The sequence below is a fragment of the Sceloporus undulatus genome, chromosome 6, assembly GCF_019175285.1.
Source record: "Sceloporus undulatus isolate JIND9_A2432 ecotype Alabama chromosome 6, SceUnd_v1.1, whole genome shotgun sequence".
Taxonomy (NCBI): Eukaryota; Metazoa; Chordata; class Lepidosauria; order Squamata; family Phrynosomatidae; genus Sceloporus; species Sceloporus undulatus.
In genome coordinates this window covers 106,490,974-106,515,434 of record NC_056527.1, presented here as the reverse complement: position 1 = coordinate 106,515,434, position 24,461 = coordinate 106,490,974, and the positions used below count along the sequence as shown (strand labels likewise).

The window sequence follows — 24,461 nt, the reverse complement described above, 5'->3', positions numbered from 1 at the left end:
TGCCCTGATGAGCAACGGCGAACCTCAACCTCAGCCACAGACTCACAGGTCATCGGGGCTTTTGGTGGGGTTGATGGGCTTCTCCCCTCCGTCATCTGATTTTTGGTAAGACATCTTTTCCTCCCTCTTGAAGAGAATGGTGCAATTTGCTCATTGACCTCAGTAGGGAGTGGAAAACCTGCCCTGCTAAAAATGCCTGGCAGGTGGAGGTTACCCCTGGACTCACAAAGCCTGAGGACCCTTGCTGTGGAGCACGATGCATTATAGGATGTGGGCAGTGCGTACTGGACTGCATTGTTTAAAAATTGCCAGTCTTGTCACTGTGAGTATATAAGTAATAGGTAGTCAGGGATGTAACAGAAGAGCATTAATATTTCTTTGTGGCTGAAAATTCTCTTTCTTGGCTGGAAGGTGACACTCTTCAAGTAAAGGAAGAGGAAACTGTAGTTAGGAGAGCCATGAGGTTGCTGCTGCTGCTGTTGTTTTAAGCTAGAGTTGCCTAAAGCTGGAGTGCAGTTCCTCTGGGAATTTCATACAGAATTGGCTGTTGTGCTGCTTGCTTTAGAAATCTGCATGCTTCCAATAGACGTGTTTGTATAAACAAACAGCTATTGCAAAGGCAGCTAAGTCTCCAAGACTCTCTTTAAAGTCTGTACCTGTAATATCCTTTAGGACACAATGCCTTCTAGCACTGCCCCATGACTTCTCACAAGGGAGCATTTAACTGTGAAGCTGCTGCATTGAAATAAAAACCCTGCACCAGTATACTCCAAACTCTGTGCCAAGGCAAGCTGGATACTGCATAATTCAGGAATTGAAGCAGAGTGGCATATCTTTGCTTATTGTGCATGATTTAAACGTAGGTGAATTGTGTGCTCCAACAGCTTTTCTTATTTTTGTCATTCTGCCATTTGATGGAATTGGAGGAGGCTGGGGTGAAGAGAGTGTGGGAAGGATATTTTGTGGGGAGCTGTGGTTCTTCAGTGTAGAAAGAAAGAAAAAATGTAATTTTGAAAAAAGATAAAATTAACCCAACCCCCTGATCTCATTATTCAGACAAACCACACTGGGGCAAGGTCTGAGCGGGATTAAAAAAGCCTTTATTTCTTATGAACGCCCTAAAATAGTATCGAAAACCCAGTCCCACCCCCATCCGGATGCCTGGGTCCCTGCCCCGCCCAAACCCTGCCCCATTCTGGTGTGGGGCGCTGCCCCATGTTCCCACTTCCCCACCCCACCCCAGCGAAATCCCAAGAAAGACCTCTCCCACCCACCTGCCCCACTCCCTAAAACAGCATTTCTAAAGTTATTACTAAATTGCTCCCACCCCACCCCAGAATAGGAAAAGGGACAAAGAGACATAGGGAAAGAGAGGGAGAGAGAGAGAGAGAAAAGCAGAACTGGAAGTGAGACTGAGCTTCTGGTTTTGGTAGTGGTTTCATGTGAGGGCGACTGCATGTGATCTTGAATCTGCATGAATGTTGCATCTTTGTGATGATTTATTTCAGGGCCCGGTCTGCACCTCTTTTATGTTCATATAATTCTGTTGCATCTTTTCATGTATGCTGTAATTTCTACAATTTTATATCTCTCTGTCAGTGGCTCCTATGCGTTTCATGAAATACTAAGCAGGTTGCCTGCAGCCATTTATGTCTCAACAAACACATTCCTCTCTGGAGTGCCACAACGCCCTTTTCTGTTATAAAAGCACAGCCATAGATCCCACATATATGTGACACTGGTTCCAGATCCATTGGGCTTACAAGAGTATGAGCCCTTTTGCCAAATTTCAGACTACAGTGTACATGTCTCTCTGTGCAGGAACAATGTCAATAATGCTGTAGTCGTAACACGGCTGCTCTCTGAAATATGCCTGTCAATGAGGCTTGTATATGTGTGCGTTTGGGGGTTCCTTTGAGATTCTGCAAGCATGTGTGACAGCAATCCTGTCTCCCTGCATCTGGAATTGAGACCATGTGCTTGCAGCAATTTTTTAAAAATCACGGTACCTGTTTCGCTTGTTGTGCCTGCTTCATTAAGCTGCATCTTAATGCACAACATTTTGTGTCATTTTGTGTGACAGTGGGTTTACTAGTGGAGGTTCATTACTCTATTTGCTGGCATGATAGTTCCGTATGTGCTTGTATGCCTTTGTGCTTGACTGTGGCTGTGTGATGGGGGATGAGTGTTTTTTATTCCCTTCCGGTTCACCATTGGCAGTGTGTGCACTGGTTTGGGAGCAATGGCACACTTTGGCACCTGGATATGTGCCGCTTTTCCTGCCCCTGTATTGGAGAACTTTTTGGGGTTGGGAGGGACTTTGTTAGCCCTCAGATCCAATCCCAGCCCTGAGACAGGACATCCCTGTATGCTTCAAACTGGGGAAGTTCCTTTTCTGGAGTGCAACTCCAAGAATCGCCCTGGTAGGGGAATATAGGAGTTGTAGTCCAAAAAAGGAACTTTCCTAAAATCTGCCTAAAGCCTCTTCAGCTGAGAAGAGGCACTTGGGAGTGCCCCCTGCCTGCTTGTTCTATGGCTGAATGGTATGTTTGTGGAGCTCCAGTACCAGCTGGTTTTCCTAGAAACTATCTGGCCTTTACACAAAACTATTCCTTGTCAGGACTCCATTTACTTGCAAGAATTCTAGCACCACAGGGAAAAGGTGGTGGTGGGGGGGGCCTGACCTGACTTCAACCCCAGTAGCTTTGCACCATTCCTGACCAGATGATGCTAGGATCATTGTTGCTCCATTATCTCTTTACAACTCGATCACATCTGATGGACAGGAATGCTGCCAGATCTAATGGCTATGGCACCCTGACACCATCTTGTACTTCAGTATTTTGTGTCCTCGCTCCATCTGTTGCTGCTCTCTTCTTTCTAACACCTTTTTAAATATTTGAAAACTGCCGACATCTCCCCTGTCCCCCGCCCACTGCTTCATCTTATTTTTCTCGAGGCTAAACAGACCCAGTTCCTTCAAGCATCTCCACGTAGGAATTGCCTTCCAGACCTTTGATCATCCTTGCCGCTCTCCTCTGAATCCCTTTCAATTTGTCAACATCCTGCTTGCACGGAGGCGCTCAAAACTGAACACAGCACTTCAAACGAGGCCTTGCCGAGCAAGCAAGCCTTCCTTGGTTCTGGAGGGATGCAGAAGAGGAAACCAGCTTTATACTGGGTCAGACCAGTAGCCTGTTACGCTCAGTGTTGGGTCTGGGCCTTTGTGTCTTCATTAATAAACTGAAATTCTGTGCACAAGGTTTGCCCCTGCTCTGCACTGAGGAAAGCTTAAACTGATGCTCTGTGGGATTTCCACAGACTGAAGATGCTAGCTGACACTTTGCTTTGTTGCCTTGCCTTTCAGCTTTTTGCAGAGCAGTTCTAGAAGTTTTGTGGAGCATTTAAGCCCTGGTCTCTAGCCTATGGAAATCCTACAGAGTATGGGAAGCTTTTCCCAAAAAGCATGGAGTCAGCACCAGGCAGTTGGTTTGTCTGACACCCTGACAGAATCCACAAGTCCTGATACCTGTCCTGGGTCCCTCACACCAAGTGCCTGGGTCTGCAAGCTTCATTTTAAATCCTCCCACACTGCCCCAACCTAGCATTGGTCTGAGACACTGGAGGAAATTAAAATGGTAAAAATTGGTCCAGTGCCCTGGAATCATGTCACATGAGGGGAAAGATTGGAAATTTAAAATGGTGGCTTGAAGTTATCTACTGCTGCTGCTAAGTAACCTTTAAAGACAACCAACATGGAGGGGTCCACTAGGGGAAACTTAGCTTAGGATCCCACCACATACTCCAAAGCTATCTGACCAGCAATAAGATTCAGAAACTTGAATGAATCCCTGAATGTGGAAATTTGTCCCTAACTGTAAATGCTGCACTTACTTAGAATAGTGGCTAACATGTGGCCAATAACCCATCTTTGGCCCCAGCAAACTTTTCTCTTGACAGCTTCTTTGGTTTCTCCAGTCCCCATTTTGTAGACAAGAAAACCATCAGGTAGGGGTCAAAATTGACAGGTCAACCTCATGTCCCATGTGTTATCATGTGGGCCATGCCAAATTTTCATAAACACAGGAGACAGTTGGTGTTGCAATATGGATACTTGGGAGGAGGATCCTAATAATTTCTCTTACCTGTGTTGTCCACTCAACTTTTTCAAAGCCTCCCCTGCTAATAGTAGTTAGTTTTTATCTCAGCCTAGGAAAAAACCAGTATGAAGAAGTCTTGGGGACAGGGGAAGGGTTGCCTTCCACCCTGTACTTCCCCTGTTTCATAGGGATTAACCCTAAACTTGATTATGATGTTGCCAGGGGTCTTTATGTTATCCCTCTCTGCTTTAGGAAAAGTATCTAACATCTTAAAATACAAAAACACGTAACACAGAGCCTAAAATATTCAATTCTCTTCATTGACTCCTGGATTCCTGCTCTCTAAGGTTCAGGGCCGTGCCAAACATCACTACATATTATCTACTAGCCAGTTATATTGCTATCTGGGGTTTTTTTGGCTAATGTTCTTCAGAAAACCCAGAACCAGCCAATTCAATCATTGCTGGTAAACAATGCATCCTGTTACAACAAATTCCAAGGTCAGTCACCAGCCTGGTGAGCAAGTCAACATTTCCCTTGAAACCAGCTGTGGTGTTAGGATGCTTCCTGACAAGGCTTTTATTGTGCAATCACTCTGGCTTAAACACATATTTTTTTGGAGGGGGGCATCCAAATATTACCGTGGAGACTTTGATTTGTAACCCTCCTATGTTTTCCTTGCAACTCAAAGACAAGACAACTCAACTTACATCTGAAAAACAAAGAGATGATTAACTGCACAATGTCTTTTGATGGTAGAACCAGGAGCTGTCCACCTAGAAGCACCCTTAGTTTGGTCAAGTACATTTAGCTGCTTATACTGTACATACAGAAGTCTTCTCCACAAAATTGCCAGATTCCAGCCCTGAGCCTGTCCTGGGTATACTGGGCTTGCAGGAGATGATTTCCATGCTTCTGGGATCTTAAACAAAGAAGGAACTCAAACGTCTTCTCTATGGGAAGCTGTGCAAGATGTACCTATATCAGGTGCATATAGCATCATTCCCACAATGAAGGTACATGATTTCATCCCCATCCTCCACCCCCTACTTTGTAAAGGAAGGAAGTCACATAATCATCTACACATTTTCCATGCTCTCTTCCACAGCATGTCCATGCAGCTTGGCACAACTTTAAGACCATATATGGTGATTTTAGTAAAGATTGTATGGAGCATTTCCTCCCACTGCATGAGGTATTTCCCCCTCTTACAGGCATTTGTTTGGTTTGAAATGCAAGTGCCCTTTCAGTCTACAGAAGAGCCTTATAATAATGTTTTCTGTCTTTTTCCACAATAATTCTCTTGACACTGAGCATGTCAGTGTACTGTTTGTGAGAACGAACCCTTTGGGATTTGAGCTTGGTTCGTCTATGTGGGTTCGGGAGCCTGCGATTTTGTTATTTTTGCCTACCACAGCACACAAGTGTGTAGGTTTGCACTGGAGTGTCCGTGATGTGTGTTTGCATGTGTTGCTATCTCTATAATTGTTGGTGGGTGCATGATTGCAAGATTGAATGGGGGGGAGGGTTGGAGAAAGAAGAAGTACAGGTAAGAAGAGCAAAGAAAGCGAGAAGAGAGAAGAGGAAGAGGAAAATGTGCAGGAAAAAAAATATCACAGTTTTCTGTTGAACAAAGTCACAGTTTTGTCTCCTCTAACACCCCCTCCCACCCAGAAGTCCAGACAGTTGTGTGGTGGTTGTCATCAAAGCCCCTCCCATCTCATCCCTGGAGCCTGACTGATGGCATGTTTCCCCTGCACCAGTCTGTATGGAGACACAGACCTTCTCCATCTCCATGACTGGTTTGTTTCAGTGGCCCTCTCTTGCATCTTATTCAGAGGGTAACAGCACTGCTGTTGCAGTAGCCAGTAGCCACTGGCCACGGGAACCCACCCCATCAAGATGCCACAGGGTGGCAGGAAAGCCCTTTTTTCTGGATATAAAAGGTCTGTTATGGAAACACAGGCGGGAACAGCTTCCCCTTTTACCCCCTGCCATAAATTGGCTGGTGGAAGGGACCGGGAGTTTTGTCACAGGGAGCTATTCTGGTGGCACTTGGGGTAGCAGAAGCAGGGAGTTGTTCCCCTTCTCTGAGAGGTCATCTCCACTCCCCCTTCTGTTTTTATGGGATTATTGGTGGTTCCAGTCCCCACTCTGGTGTTTATCTGTGATACTCTTTTGGTTGAACAATTCCCCTTCTCTGTGGCAGGGAGAAGTGGCGCCATGCCAAATCTTCCCAGTGGCATCCTGATTGCATGCCCTTTGTCTTGGTGGGTTCATCTGTGGCACTTTTCTGCTTCCCCCTTTCCGTTGTCATCTTCATGGGACTACCTTCATTCCATGGGTTGGGCCACAGTGCCATCGCCACCATGTCTGTCCCCACTTGGTGGGCTCAACTACGGCTCAGCCAATTTTTTTTCCTGTTGTCTCATCCGAAGTGTCTTTCCCCACCCCCACCCAAGTCCCTCCCCACCTGTCGCTGGTCATACCTCTGACTCCAGGCTGGAGAAATGGGCTGAACCACGCCGGGCAAAAAGCTCTCCGCTCCGGCTCACCCGGCGTGGTAGCCACTCTGGTGAGAAGCCACCCTGGTGTCGATGGGAGGCCCCACAGCGCATCATATGGCAGGAGCTGAGGTCCTCCAGGCTGCGGGAGGTGGGGTGAAGAACTCCACCTGCAGGCCCCAGCTCACAGGAATGATGGTGGCAGCGGCGATGGAAGCCGTGGCGGTGCCGAGAAGCCAGGCAGCCATACAGGCTGCAGTGGCGGTGCTCCCAGTCCAGCCGGCGTTCTAGACGCTCCTCAGAACAACTCAGGTAGCGCAAGGCCTCCTTGCGGCATGGTGGGGTAGGTGGTGGGAGCATTTCCAAACTTAGGCAGTGCTGGCAGGGACCATGGCATCCGTGGCATTTTGCCAGCTTGTCAGCTGACCAATAGTGCAGAGGCTTGTGGGTGGCAAACAACTGCCTCTCTCGCGATGGGTATGTGCAGAAATAATCTGGTGACTGGTACCAGCAGCTATGACCATCACTGTCCCTCTCACAAATATCAGAATCAGAGTCTGAAAAGTCCACATAATGACTCTGGCTGTGCAAACTGGCACCAACAGCAAGTGGGTGGGAATGACTGCGGCAAATATGAGCCCGAGAACTCCTTTCTCGACTTGATGCTGGGCATTTGGCTTCTGGCTCAGGTCGTGGCAGAGATGTTTCTTCTGCATGCCGGTAACGGGGAACAGGCGGGGAGCGTTCATCTTCATAAGACAGCCGGGTATAGCCATATCGATTCCGTTCTTTCCCAAAAGGCCGGCTGCTGCCCCTTTCCAACTCACAAGGGCTTTTGGTTGAATAGCTGCTGGAGGGACCATCATACTTCTTCACCTCTGGGGCCCGGCCAGCCCCTTTCCCAGCTTGAAAACTTTCATACAAGCCACGGAGGGATTTGCGCTGCCAACCTGATGCTGCTGGTGGCATGTCAGGAGAGTCTTTTTCACGTACAATAGCAAAATAAGAAGGAGGATTTTCCAGCCCACGGGAAGGTGGTGGTGGAGAGAGCTGGCATGGTGCCATCTTTTTGCCACCCACGTGATCAGAGAGCCCTTCAGGTTCAATGGGGCCATAGAACCGGTGGAAGCCATCAGAGAAAGGGCTCTTGAGGCTGTGGCGTGGAGGCTTGGTTGTGGGGAGCTCTGAAGGTGTTGGAGGGTAGAGATCCTTATAGCAATTGGGGCTCCGTGCATGGCGCCACCGTTCCACAATACGCCGTTCACGAGGCAGGAAGCTGGAGCAGGGAAGTGGAGGGCCAGGGGGACTGGGTAGCGCTGGAGCTGCACTTCGTGAAGGCCCATAGGTGTGGTTGAGGATGGGCAACTGCTGCTGGTCTGGAATCTTTGGGTCTTCACTGCTGCAGCAACTGTACATGCCCTGGTGTGAATGGAAGTTAAGACATATAAATTAGGTAGCTGCTGGCAGAATGCCACACTTACCTAATAGCAGGGGGAAACACAGTATAAAACACTCTCACTTAAAAAGCATTGTAGGGCAGTTACGAACAGGAGACAACTAACTTCATGATGAGTTCTTTGCATGATACCCTTCCCACAAGGGTATCAATGTAGAACAAAGGCATAATTATTTATATTGCATGCTGTGAGTAAAATGTATCTTGCTAATGGCGTTGTAACAATTCCTCTCCATATGGGAAAGCGTCACAGTCATAATATGCTTCTGTTCCCTCCCTCCCTCATACTTTATACAGTACAACAGCAAATATCATTAGGGATACCTGTATCAACCACAAACAAGTCCATCTCTTGTTCCTCACCCACCCATCTTCCAATCTTGTCTTCCCCAAGCCGTTTTCTCCCTGACTACCCAGTTTGTGCACACAAACACACAACTACTGCAACGCTTTTCTATCCAGAGCACAGCAAATCATCCCCAGATGTAACACCTCATTTCTATGTTTTAGCGATCGTGTAAGTCTAAAATCTGTACTTTGGAAAATGCTTTCATCTTGAGTATTTGTATTCCAAATTGACTTCTCTGTTTCCCATCTCAGGAATACTTCCCCAAAGATGTGTGTGGGGTCTCTACAAGACCTGTGTTAGATGTACCAGAGCACTAGGCGTTAGGAAATAACTGGAATTCTTTACCACATATCCCCTTCTATTTTACACACATTTCCCCTCCTGAATGTAAAGTCAGATCAGATCCCACTACCAACAGCCTTCTCCTGTTGACAGAGAGCACCCTTCCCTCCCACCTTGTGTTGCTGAGTTTGCCCTTCACTGTAGGACATTGATTTCAGAGAAGGATCACTGTGGCAGTGAACGGAAGGCAGGGGAGAGGAGATAATGATAAGAGGAGAAGTACAGGTGGACAAACTGACACCATGAAGATCAAGAATGAACCAAAGGAGACAGTGGAAACAAGCAGAGAAATCAGAGGATAGGATAGGATTTTTGCCACCTGGCTGAATGCTTTTTTAAAAAGTCTGTCTCAGTGAGAAGCAGAGGCAATTTTTAATCTGTATTTAAAGTGATCAACATATGCAAATGAGAATTATATAGAACTCAATTTGTGCTCTGACTCATGAGAATCTGTTTTGAATCTGCCCAAGGGATGGCCTGTTAACTTCACCACACTACACTACAAATTTAATCTAGTTTGTATTAACTACCCTGGCTTCTCTACATACACATGTGCCTGCCCACACGCACACCCTCCTACCTGCCTGGCTACCTACCTGGCTGCCTACCTACCTACCGGAATTGTATGTTGAGGACACTGGGAACATTTTTTTAGTCATCCCAGGTCATTTGAGATAACTACAATATGCAGGATTTCCTTATTAAGAACTATGATTTAAAGGGCTTAAAAATGGTTTACATTTATATTGTAGCCATTATAAGAAGAATGGTGCTAATGCCTCTTTGACAAACAGGCAAAGCCATTCTCTACATATCTGGTGTCAGAGAACATGGCTTTTAAATTCAATTACCTTTTTAAAGCTTAAAAACTGCTGGAGGGAGGTGGGTTTGTGGCATCAAAGGCTCTCTGCACAATGCCCTAAAGGCACTGGATCCCTTCTGATCATTGAAGCTAAGCAGAGTCAGCCCTGGTTAGTACCTGGATGGGAGACTGCCAACAAATGCCAGGTGCTTTAGGCTATATTTCAGAGAAAAGCACTGGCAAAAACATTAGTTGACTAAGAAAACCCTATGAAATTCATGGCATTGCCACAAGTTGACAGGCAACTTGAACACACACACATACAAAACTAGTACAGACAAGAACAATGGATTTTCCTCTAGCTCAGTCTTATGGAGGAGAATTGTCTCTATGCAGTAGGCACAGGAAGTCCCATCAGTTTATATGTGTCTGTACACAACCAGAGAGAAATAGATAGGGAGGGGGGAATATGTTGATATATTAGCTAGAAAGAACCCAAACTTTTGTGCCAAGGTAGCCTAAAAGCTGTGTATCCATACAAATTATCTTTACAACGCACTGATTTATTTTGCAGATTTTAGCACAAGGAAAGATCAATTTTGCTTAGACCCCATATATTACTTCTGAGCTCCTATAAGTTATAGCCATCTTCCCCTCTTCCTCTCATACTCCCCCCACAATCTTATTTTTTTCACATCTACAAAAGCTAGATATTTTTTAAAAGCAAAAGAGTGCTGATGTCTGTATACAATACAAACGTTAATGCTTTGGTATGATCATACAAGCTCTGGAAGAAGGGTGGAAAGTGTGGAGAGGAAGGGGCTTATTCTTAGGACAAAGAATTTGACTTTTTTGTTTTTGGTTATATGTACCACCCCTGCTTTCTCATCTTTCAGTCTCACCCTGCTGAAGGCGAGCAGGAAGTCCAACCGGCCTGTGTGTCTCATACAATGGCGCAGTTTCCAGTAGATGAGGTGTTCCCAGGCAAAGACCAGAAGACTCAGCCCCATGGCCACCAGGAGCATGTAGAAGACTCCGGCCATGTTGTCAATGTCCAGCTTGCTGCTCATCACCTCAATCTTGTCATTATGGCAGATCCCCGAGAGCCACAGGCGCTCCAGCAGCTCAATCTCATCTGAAATGGAAGAGGGGATGGGTGGAGTGGGAGGAAAAAGATAGAACCTGGGAGATGCACTTCTCCTCAGCCTTTCCCCATTATGGCTCATTAACAAAGCCTGGGAAAGTTCCTTCTTTGTACTACAACTCCCAGAAGCTCCTAGTCAGCACAGCTAGTGGTGTTCTGGGAGTTATAGTCCAGAGAAGAACATTTGCTATACTCTTCCCATTAGGAAGTGTTACCTTCTTCCTTTTTATTCAAGGTAGGGATGGATGGAGAGGATCTCAAATTACCAAAAAGCTATGTCATGATTACCACACATCATCACAAAACATGAGTAGCGGAGGTTAAGGGGATAGATGAATAGTCTGGCTCTTACTGTACACACTCAAAGATCACTTAATACAAAGTACTTACCTCTTAACACCATTTAGCTATCCTCTCCTACTCCTGGTTATGGTTACAAGAGATTGTTTTCTTCCTAGATTTGCCACCCATGTCAATGATTTGTAATCCAGTTTAGGATTAGGAGCCATATAGTAGTAGATGGGTATGTTGCTAGGCAACTATATGTCTCCCCCTCCAATGAAACCTTGCAACGATATGTACGTGTGCTCTCTTGCACCCAAGTGACAGACTCCCTGAAGCACATATAAACACATATTCTTGCAAGCACGTGGCATGAATACCCAATAGATCTCAGGATGATATATATTCAACATATGCACACCAGTATGCTGAAAAATTCCAGACTGATGGACAGAGAGCAATACCTACTATCTCTGCCATATATACAGGGCACAACTCTTTTATACTAACAAAATTACTTATGTTCTATGAACCAAAATATAAAATTTGCAAATGGCACAAGTCTTGAACATTCCCTTAATAGGTACACATTTTATTTAATTTGAATTTTTATTCTTGAGTGCATTATTATTATTATTATTATTATTATTATTATTATTATTATTTGCAACCCACAGAGATGCAAAGACTCCATGAACCAACATAAGCCCTAATATGTTCAATGCTGCACTCAAGTTTGTAATTTTGGTCACAAATGTATAGTGATAATCACAGGAAAATGTTGTGAACATTCAGAAATCTGGGGCAGCCTGGTAACAATCAACATTGCCTAGTTCGCCCTACAATGCTGAACAAAATTCACCTTGCACCACCATCTGAATTGCCAACATTCACCAAATTTTGGTCATGGACTGTAACCTACCTAGATTCTACAAAGCAGCTCTGCTACTCTTTCCTCCAAACATCTTTCTAACCCTTCACAAGCATCACAATCTATTTTTCTACAAGTGCAGAGAAAACACCTTCATATCCAGGACACTTCTCTTGCATTGGAAGCAGAAGAAGGCACTTTTCCCCATTTGATTTAACAGACGCAACAAAGGTAATCTGATTTAAATACTGTGGACAGTGGGTGACCCACCTGAAACTCAAACCCTCTCCCCAACATTACTGTATCTGGTATGCCCTGGAGGGGGGACAGGGAAAGTCCCATGTCTCTTTCTCTGAGGTATCACCAGCATCAGTTGGGCTTATTAGGAGAAGCAGGATTGTTGGCTACCAGCAATTAGAGCCTCCAACCAAGCCCATTAGCAGCAGCATAGACCGAATTCAGGTTCCTCAGCTCAGATCAAACATGCCAGAACTGTGTCTGTTCATTATCCTCAGAGCTAGAAATAGAAAGCAGGATGTCAGTCTTCTATTGCCTTTGCTTCAAGTCTTGCCCACTGAGGCTTGCTTTCTCCCCCAAGAGTCCTGGCTCTCTGACTTCCAGGATCAAACTGATAGGGCCCCATGACTCTCCTGGGGTTCCTATTTCTTTCTATTCTGGATTAATAAATCTTGGGGGGGGGGGGGCTGGAAGAAATGTTTCCCATCAATCTACAGGGCTGCTGAGTCAGGGTGGGGTGGGAGAGAACTGTGAACATGGTAGCCCCACTGGCAAGGGGGGGTAGGAAGAGGGACAAGTTGATTTGCAGGCACTAGTTCAGCCTTTCTCCAATGTGGATACTTCAAACGTTTAAGATTAGAACTCCCATAGCCAACTACCACTGTTGGCAGCAGAATTGTGGGAGTTGCAGTCCAACACAGTTGGACACTCCAAGTTGGGGGCAGCTGCATTAGTACATCTGCAGAAATTGGTGGCTACCATGTGAGCTAGTGATTCTGCTCTGGGTTTTAGTTCAGATTAAAGGGGGAATCCATGTGCTGATCCTACCTTTTCAAATAGGATTCGGTGCTTCAGATAGCTTCTTAAAGTCTGGACTAAAACCTGAAGCAGTTTCACTACCTCACTGAAATGGAAGCCACCAGATGCCACTAGTAGAAATCATGCAAATTCTAGGGTTCAGAAATCTTGTCAGGAAATTGGTGCGTATGAATTCTTCGTCCTCCATAAGTAAACTTCTTCTTCCTCTACAAGTAAACACACACTAAAACACAGTGAAAGCCATGCTGTTGCTGGTAGATGATAAAAGTTGGCTTGTTGCTTAAAAAGCACAAGCTTTTTGCTTTAGTTTTGCCTGACAAATGGATGGTTGATCATGGATTTGACAATCATTTTTTAATAGACTGCCATGATATCTATACTGCACAGGTATTGCAATTTGATACCACATTAATTGTCATGGTACTGTCATACGAAATCCTGGGAGTTGTAGTATGGCAAAGAATTTAGAATTCTTTAATGCAGTTTTTAACTACACCATTCCCTCTGGCTGACAATCTGAAGTCCCTCCCAAACTCAAATTCCAGAATTCCATAGGCTGGAGCCATGACAGTTAAAATGGTATCAAGTGTAATATGGATTCACCTTGTAATGACATTGAATTTCTCTCCACCCTTCGAAATGAAACACCCATAAAAGTCTGAGGAACAGACAGAAAGAGGGCACTTTGCATTTTGAAGTGGGACAGAGAGATAGGGAGTGGTGAATTGTGGCTGAAGGTGATGTAGCTTGAGTATAGAGTCCCTCTAGACTATATATGAGTGGATGTTTTGTCAACTCCGTGAGTGCCTATTTGCTTCCATTCTGCTGTATTCATAAATCAAACAGATTTTATTACAAAAAACTCTTATGCCTCCAGTGCCCTTTTATCAGGAGGAAACTTAACCATATAGTGCTGCTCAGGATCTCTCAGTACCCAGAGAACACCTAATGCTGTATTTAACAATCCCAACTGCAAACACAAGGGAATTGTTAAAATGTGTTAAAAGGAAACTAATCAGAGGCCAGGCACAGACAACCAATATCATTACATATTTTCTAGTTAAGGGCAAGGAATGTTCTGTCTTGCTGAAGGTTTACCACTTAAGTCCTAGACCCCCAGGATTTTAATAGCAAACATGTGAGGGAGGTTCCTATCCATCAGTCCAAGCAGAAGTCAGATCTTGTTTGGAAGGTCTGAGAGGTAATTGGGTCCTCTTGACTTTTATGAGTTATTGTACATGCATGTCTGAGAAATTAGTACCAAATGCCACTTCCTTCAAGTTGTTCTTTGTTGGTGGCATGGGGAAAGAAGTGGATGACGCTGCTGGGCAGCAGGAAATGGGACTAAATGGTCTAGGATTACTTTCCAATGCAAAACAATAAATATTCCTCATTTCAGATACCTCTCTTCCAAAGTTTCCTTCTTTCTGAGCAACACTCCTACTCTCCCACTCAACAACAACAACTCTTGTCCAGTGAAAGAAAGAGAACATTGTCACTCACTCTGTCTTCCAGTCCCTCTGTTTCTTATCTAGACAACCTGAGTTTTCTGGCACCAGCCTCAACTTCCCAGCGCTGTCTCTAGGCCTTACCATCACTTAGAAACTGGAGCAAGGCCAGATCAATGGGCCGTTTCCACTTGGATCCCTTCTGCAGCGCAATGCCGTAGCCTGTGGTCGCAAAGACTTTTCCACTTCCTATGGTGACAAGTTTGCAGCCTTCTTCTTTGCGGGCCATGTAGTTGAGGACAGCTGCATCATAAATGAAGGCATCCAGCTTCCTGCAGTTAAATAATCAAGACAGAGAAAGAGAAATAGGTGCAGTACTGGATGCAGCACCTGCAAGGACTGTGACTGAGTTATGTGCAACTGCTTCAAAATAGCTGGCTTTTAACTATCTGTTTCTTATCAGTTTACTTATTCTTATTGAAAATAAACTGAAGGCACCTTCTCCAGACCCTTGAGGGAGGATTACAAATTGTTTTAAGTGTGAGATCATTTTGCATTTAACAAACAACCGCTACTGTTCATTGTTAGAGAGAAAGGCTTCTCCTTAACCATTCCTTTTCATCCTGTAGCTGAATACTTCCTCTGGCAGTAACATACCAGATTGAAGCAGCTTTTAAATAACAAAGCAATACTGAAGAGCCATCAGCATTGCAAAAGAGGCAGGTTTTTAAAATGTCCTAACAGTGATTTCAACAGTTTTAGTAGCATGTGATTCTTATCCTTTGGTGGAAGACAACGATTGTACATCTTTTGAGAAGAAATTTTTTAGCTAGCTTTGGGTATTAAACTGGAATGGGAGAAAATAGTGCAAAGCTGCTTCTTTGCTATCAGACATGATGCAGGCTGGACTTGGAACCCAGAAGTGGCCTCCCCAGGAATGTGCCCTTCAGTAGTGCTGAGCCTTTGTTGGTTCTCAGTCTGACCAATTAACCCAAGGTGCACAGATTTTATTACCTGACTGATTAATATTCCCATTAAACCAACAAAAGCTTTCTGCAGCTGTTATAGAGGAGAAGATTCATTCAGTGCTGGTGGTGGTGGGGAGGCTTTACTGTTAAAACTGCATCCTCTGTGTTGTTTTTGTCCATCTTTATCTTGGTCTCCTGCAGCCAATTCAACACTGGCTGAGAGGACTGTGGGAAATGTAGCCCCAAAAAGGATTTTTTTTCAGACTTTGCTGTTATTCATTCATCTCTGGCTAGACAACTTGGTTCCACTTTGCTTCTTTCTACACTGTAGTATTTTACACTCCTAAAAAGAGTCTGTCTGTGTGCTTGATTAGAAATAAGTTCTTAGAATTGTCTGTCTTTAACTTAACAAAGAGAGGACTAGGCTATTTACACTTTTTACAAAGGCAAGTAAAATGGTGGCAGTTACGAACATGTATGATAAGTTTTAATAACAAAGGACCCACTCCAAAAAACATTAAAGAGCAGCCTAGAGGTGAACTTAATGCTAAAATCCTAATACAGAGATTACATGAGGAAAGGCAGAAATAGCTGAAGTGTTGGCTGCTGCAGCAGAATAAAGTTGTGGAAATAGTTATTCTATCCTTATAGATACACTTGCTCTCTGTGTGTATGTGCCTGTGTGTATGTGCCCATGCATGGGATGGACAGAAGTCATGGGGATGGAGGATACAGGACCTGGAGCAGAGCAGAAACAAGCAGTTTAGTATAGAAAACCAAGCCCACTTTGGGGATGAAGTAGCCTGCTTGAAAGAAACCAGTTCACTGACTTCCCAGGATTCCAGTTTTGAGTTATTTCACAATATATATCTGAAGCAGTAAAGTTATACAGTTGGCCCTCCATTTGTGTGGGGAATCTGTTCCAGAACCCCCTCCCCCCCCAAAAACAGAGGCTCACATGTATTCAAGCCTCATAGAATAGGGCACCCCCCCGTGTGCGTGGCACACATGGCATTAGAAATGATGGAGGTCACCTCTCCACAGATAATCAAGGTTGCGGATCTCAGATCAGCGAGTTAGGAGGGGCGACTGTAGTATGATAGGCAACTCTACTTGTTTTGTGGCATACATTCAAAATAATTTAATATGAATGAAATCTCACTCACTTATAACCAATATGACTGCAACACAAAGGTGTGAATAAAAAGCACCCTTCTTCCCCCCATTTTAAATGCATGTTTATCAAGAAAATAGAGATCCCAATTCGAATACACATCAGAGAGAGAGAGAGGGAGAAAAACATACAGACAGAGAGAGCACTTGAGTTTGAACAAGTTATTTTTTTGACTACAACTCCTAGAATTCTCCAGTCAATGCGGCCAATGGCCATGTTTGCTACAGGATCCTAGATTTATCAGAAAAGAAATTTGGTTCTTCTTTGTGGCCTCTGTGACTCACACAAATGGGTTATCCTGTGCCTGCACAGTGTAACTCATTTGTGTAAGTTGACAGATGAGCATGTGAAGAACTACAGTTATAGCTATGCAACTGGTCCTTCCAAGATCTCTTTGTCTTTCTCTCTCTCTCTGCACCAGTAGCAGGTTGGCTGGGTAAATTAGTGAGATATATGGTTATGATCTTGACTATGCAGGAGTAAAAGTAAATCACACATCCCATAGCCCAGCCAATAGGCTTTTTAAATTGGTAGCAGTGAAAATCTCAGTCCCCCAAAGGCTGCTCAGACAAGCTACACTATAAAGTACTCCTGTAGCAGTGAAAAATAATATTTAAGTCAAAAGTGCCCAACAGTTTACATACAAAACCCCCATGCAGAAGTCTCGTTAACAGCATGATGGCATAGCTCAGTCCTACACAGAATCCTCAGTGTAGACTTGTCTGGTTTGGTTTATTTATGAAATAAGCCAGTAGGCATCCATAGACGTTCACAGAAGCGCCGTTGTGGGGAACAGTAGGGAGGCACTCTTGCTGGCAATATACAGCAGCTACTGGGGCTATACAAACACTTGTTCACTGGATTATGCAGGGAAGCCATGCAAAGCCTCTAAAGAATTTAATAAACAAATAGAACTATGGTGTTTGTAGCATGATCTGTTTACCTGGAAACAAACTCTCACCATGTTCAGTGAGGCTTACTCTCGGTAAATGTGCAGAAAAGGATTGCAATCTCATCAGGGTTGTCCCTGCCATTGCAGATTTGAGATGTCACCAAAGGGCAGCAACTTGTTAGTTATTTATAGCTAACTGTAATTTACAGTTATTATTGTATTTGTTCCCTGCTTTTAAGGAGCTCTTGAAAGAATTTCTGCATCTTGTGCCAGAATAACTTGCGTGGCTATGAATACTGTCCACCTGCACTCAGGTGGGATGAGAGGCATACTGTAATTTATTACTCCCCCGCAGGCAGCAAAATGTCTTAAGCTGGGCTTTTTTGGTTTAATGGTTAGATAAAATCAATTAGGAATATTTTGGTTTGATTAAAAAAGGATTCCAGTTAATAAAGCACATACACACTAAACATATGTGCCATTGTGGGAGAGGCATTCCCACTGGTACAAGAGAAAAGGTGGAATGCCTCTTCTGAAAAGAAATCTCTTGTGCAACAATGCCTCCTCTAAAAATGGAGATGGTACTTTTTTCTCTTTTAAAGCTCTTTGTTTTCATATGTACTTTTTAAAAATTAATTAAATGATTAATTGACCACAACCTGTATTATTAAATTGTCTAAGATTTATTTAATAAAAATTGGGTAACACATTCCTTACAAGATCACAGTATAGTGTGAGGAGAAAATTTAGCCACCTCATAGACTACATCCAATATGCGTAGCAGCCCAAGAAACCTATGCGAGCACATTTTGTACAACTGTTGCCAGGGCCAGTCATGTGCGATCATTAGTTGAGGGAGGAGGAAACACAGAAATCTCTTCAGTGAGTATTGCACCCCGAGCACAAGCATATGATTTCTCCATCAGGCAAGTGAGGCCTCATGGATTGATGCAGAGAGCATGCGATGTGAGAGAAAATACTGGCACATTTATAGTGGGGAAAAGAATGGATTGCAAAGTATCTTGGGATGTATGTAGTGCTGTTTTATGGGCCTGCCACAGAGCCAGAGCCAGACCTGCCATTAGCCAGAATGAGACAGCTGCCTAAAACCAAAGTATGTCACAAAAGAGCAAGGCATTATTACTGAATTTAACACAGCAGTATATTTACTGGCTTGGTGCTACCACTTCCAGCAGAAATTGTAATTCCCTCCCTTGTACAACCCCTCCTCTGTGCATCCTAAAAAAACAGCCACGGAGGATTGAGAACCCCTCTAAAAATGGGACCAGGGAGCTGGGAAACCAGGTTTGGGACATTGCAGAGAGTTGTACTGGGAAGGGGATGGGATCAAGGTCCCAATTCCACTCGTGCTGGATACTAAAGCATACCGTTGGATCTTGGCCACTGCCAGGAAGGGTAGGGAGAGTTGCTTGTGAGGGATTCTGGTTCAGGTGGCCAAAATAACACGACTCACCTACAATACTATGCACCTTGACTATGTTGGTGGTGGGAGCACCATTTGCTGCTCTGCCTCAGACAGCACAATGTCTTGATTCAGCCCTTCACATACTATGCTTCTCAGGAAATAGGAGACTTAAAAATGAAAGGTTAAGACAAACACGGAGAGTAAAGGCTCTTGGCCATGTCCTTCCTGTCATTGTCACCTCCTCCCCGCCCCCTCCTCGTCCTCCATCTTTCATTTTTCTCCACCTACCCTGTCTGCAGGTTGTGGAGTGCATCCTCCACACTGCGCTGGTTGTACTTCCCCATATATTCGTGCATCTCCCCATAGTTGTTGCGAATGTTTTTCTCGGTGCTCCCGTTGGGAACAGTGCCAAATCTCAGAGGTGGATAGTGATTCTGGGGTCTCTGGAACTGTGGAGGGAGGGAAAGTCAAATTATATGAAGAACACTTATCTGGAACTCCCCTCTGTCCCATTCCCAGAAATGAAAATTGAGCACAAAGAGGAATGTGGTGGTGACAGTGAGCTCTTCTGCTGGAGATCATTTTGGGCTGTTGTACCGTCATGGTCAATTGGTTGAGCAATAAACCTGAAATTTGGCTAGCATTGATTAGAACAGAAATCACCTACCCAAACATTATGATTCTGCATATGGGGAAACATCCTGTGTGTGAGAGAGAAAGATGGATAAAACAGATGGGCATTAGAGTGCATGGGTGGGTAGGTGGATAAGAAAAGACTACATGGAGATAAATAGCCAGATAGATCAGAGATTAATATGGTTACTTTTTTTTACTACAACTCCCAGAATTCTGAGCCATGCTGGCCTTAGGATTCTGGGATCTGTAGTCCAAAAATATTACTCTTCCAAGTTCTGGTAAATAAGTTGCTTTGTTAGGAATAAGTAAACAATTTACTTCATTTTTATCCCATACTTCAAGAAGCACAGTGTGCATTCTTCCCATTACCCTCCCAATTTTATCCCCCCCCCCACTTTGAAAGATTGGTTGGAATGGGGATTAGGATGAGCCAGAGGAGCATTTCTTGAATATAATCATAGATTTAGGTCCTCATTTCCTTTTGGGTATCTAGAGTTACCACAGCCCAGGTGGAATTCTATGCAATGGGTAGCTTATTGTTTAACTTCTGTATGTTGTGACTGTTCATTGTCCCCACACAATGAAAGGGAGAAGCTCTTTGGAGTATAGACACCTAACAAGAAGTAAATATACTTTTCATATTTGAGAAACAGAAGCATATAAAAAGGTCCCAAGAGAAAAGAAGAGTTTTTAAATGCTAAACAGGAGATCTGGAACTGGCTCTCCCCAAATCTTTTTTAAAGCTTAAAAGAAGCATGGCACAAGTGTTTTAACTCCCCTGCCCTACTCCATGCTATTTATCTGACTGAAATAATTTCCTCCTAAGTTACTCTCCGTATCATTGGGATGGGAGAGGAGAGAAAGGTACCAGTATGGGATGGGGGAGTTATGTTGATAGGGAAAATGGCAAGAAGAGTTTTGGTGTTTTGTTTTTTTAAAACAAACAAACACACACACCCGCACTGCTATCATGGCCTCAAAGTCCAGCAGCACAACTATTTTAAAGCTTTTTTTAAATATGTAGCTTGGCCTGATATAGGGCTACCAAACAAAGACTGAAGAAGTGCAGACATCTTAGATATGTTTCTCTGGGCCACCTTTGACAGAGAAAATCTGGAAATGTCCATGACATAAGAAGGGGAAACTTCTAAAAATAGGGGGAATGAGGATGCTGCGGTGGAAAGTTCTATCAGTTCCCAGCTTAAAAAAAAAAAGAGAAAAGGATAGCAAATCATTTAGAAGGTACCAAGAAATGTAAAGATGAGGACAGACCAGAAATGGGAATGGGAGGAGCAAGCAAAGGATAGAAGAGGCCAAGAATGGATTCATAAATACGCAAACACAATGAAAAAGTAATTCGGGATATTGATGGATTCAGCAGTTGGCAGACAGGATTGTTGACATGGAGGTGCACTGAGAGAGAGAGATCAGCGATACTGAAATAGACTGGGACACATTTAGAAGTATGAAGGGCAGAAGACAGCCTGTTTGTTCTATTACAAGAGATTGCTTCAAAAAGCTGGCTGACAGAGAAAAACATCTTTGCCATGTTTCACAAAACTGGCTTTGCACATGAGCTCTCTGAGCCAATTCAATCCCTCCTTGATAATCTTGGGGCAACTGAGCCGTCTGATACGGCAATGGGGAGAAGCAAGGAGGCAGCAAAAATAAAAAATGTCCTAAGATAGGGCCAAAAAACCTCAGAATATCAGCAGCAAAGAGTGGGAAGATGTGATGAGAGGGAGTGATGGATTTCTTACATAGGTGGATAATGAAAGGAGGCTGCTAGGTGTCGAAAGGCTTAGAAGCTATTAGAGAGACAAAAGTGTCTGGAGGAAGTGAGCAGAAAATGGGAGATTGCTACAGATTATCTGGAATTTGACAGAAGAATGTGTATGGCAGAAGAATAGAAAAAAATGAATCGAGAACAGAGAAATGGATGCAGATGAAAATACTGGAGATAATATGAAGATGAAAGACAGGGAAATAATTTTTATAACGCATAAAAAGAACTCCTGTGGCATCTTAAAGACTAAGGTGTTTATAGTGCAGAATTAAGAGACATAGATGTGTTAGGCTGGAATATCAGTATGCAAAGTGATCTTGCAGGACTTTCGAGAATAACTGTACAAAAGATGTAGCTTTAGCATTCACAGTCTTGGTCCACTTCCTCAGATGCATGAGACAATGTAGACTGAGTATATGAAAGCTCACACTATAGCATCTTCCACAGTCTCAAAGGTGCCCTTTGCATATTGTTTATAGTACAATAAGCTTTATCAACTAGAGTTTGCCTTGAGAGAGGCATGGATGGAGGATTTCCACTTTACATATTTGAAGGGAGCAAACCTTTCACCTGTCCAGGGCCACATTTTTGAGGGGAGGATCTGTTGGGATCCCCTTGCCAGTAGTGAAAGGGCTAAAAGCTAGCAGTGTGTGGAGCTACAGAATAGCACAGCTACCCCTTCTGTCGCAGTCTCCTTGACACCCATATTTTCCTTCTCTCCTTTCTGACAACTTTCTTCTTTTAGCAAGCTGCTGATAAGGAGCAAATTCTTCTTCAGAAATCCAAATGGACTCTGCAGAGGCTATATGAAATAGGCCAGAGGTTACATGAAACCTGGCTGCAGACCAAAGCCTGTCCACTAATGTTATGTACATGGGTAATTTCAGTTATTTCCTGAGTGTTACTTAGACTCAGCTTCTTGTCTGGAATATTACACCCCTAAGGTAGTGCTATATACCCTTACCTTTGAATAACCTCTCTGAACTAAGTTAGACTTCATCCTGACTAGCTATATGTAGGACTGTAGAAGTACATTTTCCTCTTTTTTTCTCTCCCAATCTTGCCTAGATTTTCTTCCTTTGCCACCTCCCTCAAATTCTCCCCACTCAGTGCATGTTTGTTAATCTGAGTAGTTTAATATTTATCTGCAATTGTGTTTCATGTTGGACGTTAATTATGTCCATTAATTACATCCCAGCTCGTTAGCTCTTAACGAAAGGGATTCAGTTGGAGCCTGGCTGCTTTACCACAGCTGGTCTGGTTTGCGTGGCCCCCTCCTTCCCCACAGCTGTGGTTGTTCGGCAGGGGCTAATTACCAGGGGATAATCAGACACGTTCTGGTTTATAAATACACACAATGCATGCTGGGCACCAGCAAGACATCCCAGTGGAGTGCTGTGTGGAACTGCAATATAGGTTCCTGGAGGTTGAGGTTAGCTGTCTTCCACTTGAGAGCCCCTCCAGGTCCGTTTGAACCACACTTTCCATTGCCTCCAACTAGCGTGGAAAATGAGAAGGGTTGTAATCCAACACATCTGGAGGACCCTGGTTAGGGGAGGGTGGCTTAGGTCATTTACCCCTTAATCCTATTTATGAGTGCATGCACACAAACCTTTTAGATATGAAATTTGAGGTTGGCCACCAAGAACCTTAGATGGGTTTTGGTGAGAAAGGATGATGTAATGGGGGTATAATATTTGATAAATTTAAATATTAAATTGCATTAAGACAGCTCTATGACAAGTGCATAAATGCATCAACCTGAGAAGTTGTAAGCTTCTGATGAATCCCAGACTTTTCTGTGTCAGTTCTTGCACTTTAGAGGGAAAGTTATAGCCCTGTATGTCTGACTGCCAGACTGACCTTTACCTTTGCTCTCAACAGTTTCCCTTTCACTGACATTTCTTTAACAGCAACTTGGGCATTTTAAGGCCACTGCTGAGCTTACCAGGTAGCTGCTCTGCAAGCTATTTAAAATCAACCTTGCAAAACCTAAGCTGCTCAATCAGAGGAGAGTTCCATTGTAAGATGAGAATTTTGCAGTAAATGATGGTACTGTAAGTAAAAACCAGACAGCTGAGAAGACATTGCAAACAGATTTTTCAGGTTGCTAGTTATCTATGTAAGGAAATATTTTACTGAAATTGCATAAAACAAAATATTAGTGCCCCAACACTGCTGTTCAGTCTGAAAGTATATCAGTGAAATGCATCTTCCTTTATTTATTTGGACTGTCTTATTATTTTGTTTGTTTCCATTTCATCATTACTCAAACACTGGCTGAAAGCTCTCTCCCCCAAATAATCAGAACCTGTATCTTCATCTCATATTTTTAAAATTAGTGTATTTTATCTGGTCTCAGGGAAAGCTTTATGCATTGCATCTTAGTTTTTGGGTTTTTGGTGGTGGAAAAGGAAAAGGGTTTGAAGAAATAAAGGGAACAAAAAGAAAATGAAAGCTGTTAAGAGGAAACCGATGGAAGCATGTACAATATATATGTGTATGCTTGATGGTATAGAGCAGAGCTATTTCCTTGGACTACGAACATTTCCAAACTCTTGGCAACATCACTTGAAAGAAGAGGGGAAACACATGGGGCCTGCATTTCTTTTTCCTGATACAGCCCTTCATTTTCCTCACCTTTTGGTCACTGAGCCCAGACACAGTGTCTACGTATTCCTCCTGGATCATAAAGGCGGCCAAGTTGGCTGTGTAGCTGGCAAGGAAGATAACGGCAAAGAAGGCCCAGATCAGCACCATGATCTTGCTGGTGGTGCCCCTGGGGTTCTCTACAGGCACAGAGTTGTTGAACACCAAAGCCCAGAGCAGCCAGATTGACTTCCCAATGGTGAACTTGGAGCCTCCGGTACCTAGTAAAGAAGGGATGGGCAGGGGAATGGGATGAGATATAAATGAAAGACTGAAATTCCTTCTGGAAACTTGAGTATACCAGCTATCTGAGCTGTTTATTTACCCTTCCCTCTCTCTGGAGATACCCAATTGCTCACCCATGTCCCCTTTCTGAAAGCTTTGGCGCACTTACGTTTACTAGCACTGAGGCTGCGATTATAGCCTACTGGACTGAAATATTCAAAGATGAAGACAGTCACTGCAACAACAGTCAGGCACATTACAAACATCATCACCCAGACAGCGGGGCTGTAGGGTTCTGTGGGAAGAAAAATAGGGACCATGGTGATGGGATGCCCAAGAGAGCCTTGGTCT

At 43.8% G+C, this 24,461-nt stretch overlaps 1 protein-coding gene across 2 annotated transcripts in view; it reads right to left on the bottom strand.

Annotated features, from left to right (window-relative positions):
- Positions 1 to 6,576: 6,576 nt before the first annotated feature.
- Positions 6,577 to 24,461, bottom strand: part of GRIN2D (glutamate ionotropic receptor NMDA type subunit 2D) — a 50,603-nt gene continuing 32,718 nt past the window's right edge. For both annotated transcript variants that reach the window (XM_042476638.1, XM_042476639.1), the window contains exons 8-13: positions 24,280 to 24,405; positions 23,877 to 24,106; positions 19,103 to 19,263; positions 14,499 to 14,686; positions 10,456 to 10,688; positions 6,577 to 8,023 (exon numbers count right to left, since the gene is read on the bottom strand). In XM_042476638.1, coding sequence (XP_042332572.1) covers positions 6,584 to 8,023; positions 10,456 to 10,688; positions 14,499 to 14,686; positions 19,103 to 19,263; positions 23,877 to 24,106; positions 24,280 to 24,405 — 2,378 coding nt within the window. In that variant the 3' untranslated portion in view covers positions 6,577 to 6,583. The remainder of the gene's footprint in view (positions 8,024 to 10,455; positions 10,689 to 14,498; positions 14,687 to 19,102; positions 19,264 to 23,876; positions 24,107 to 24,279; positions 24,406 to 24,461) is intronic.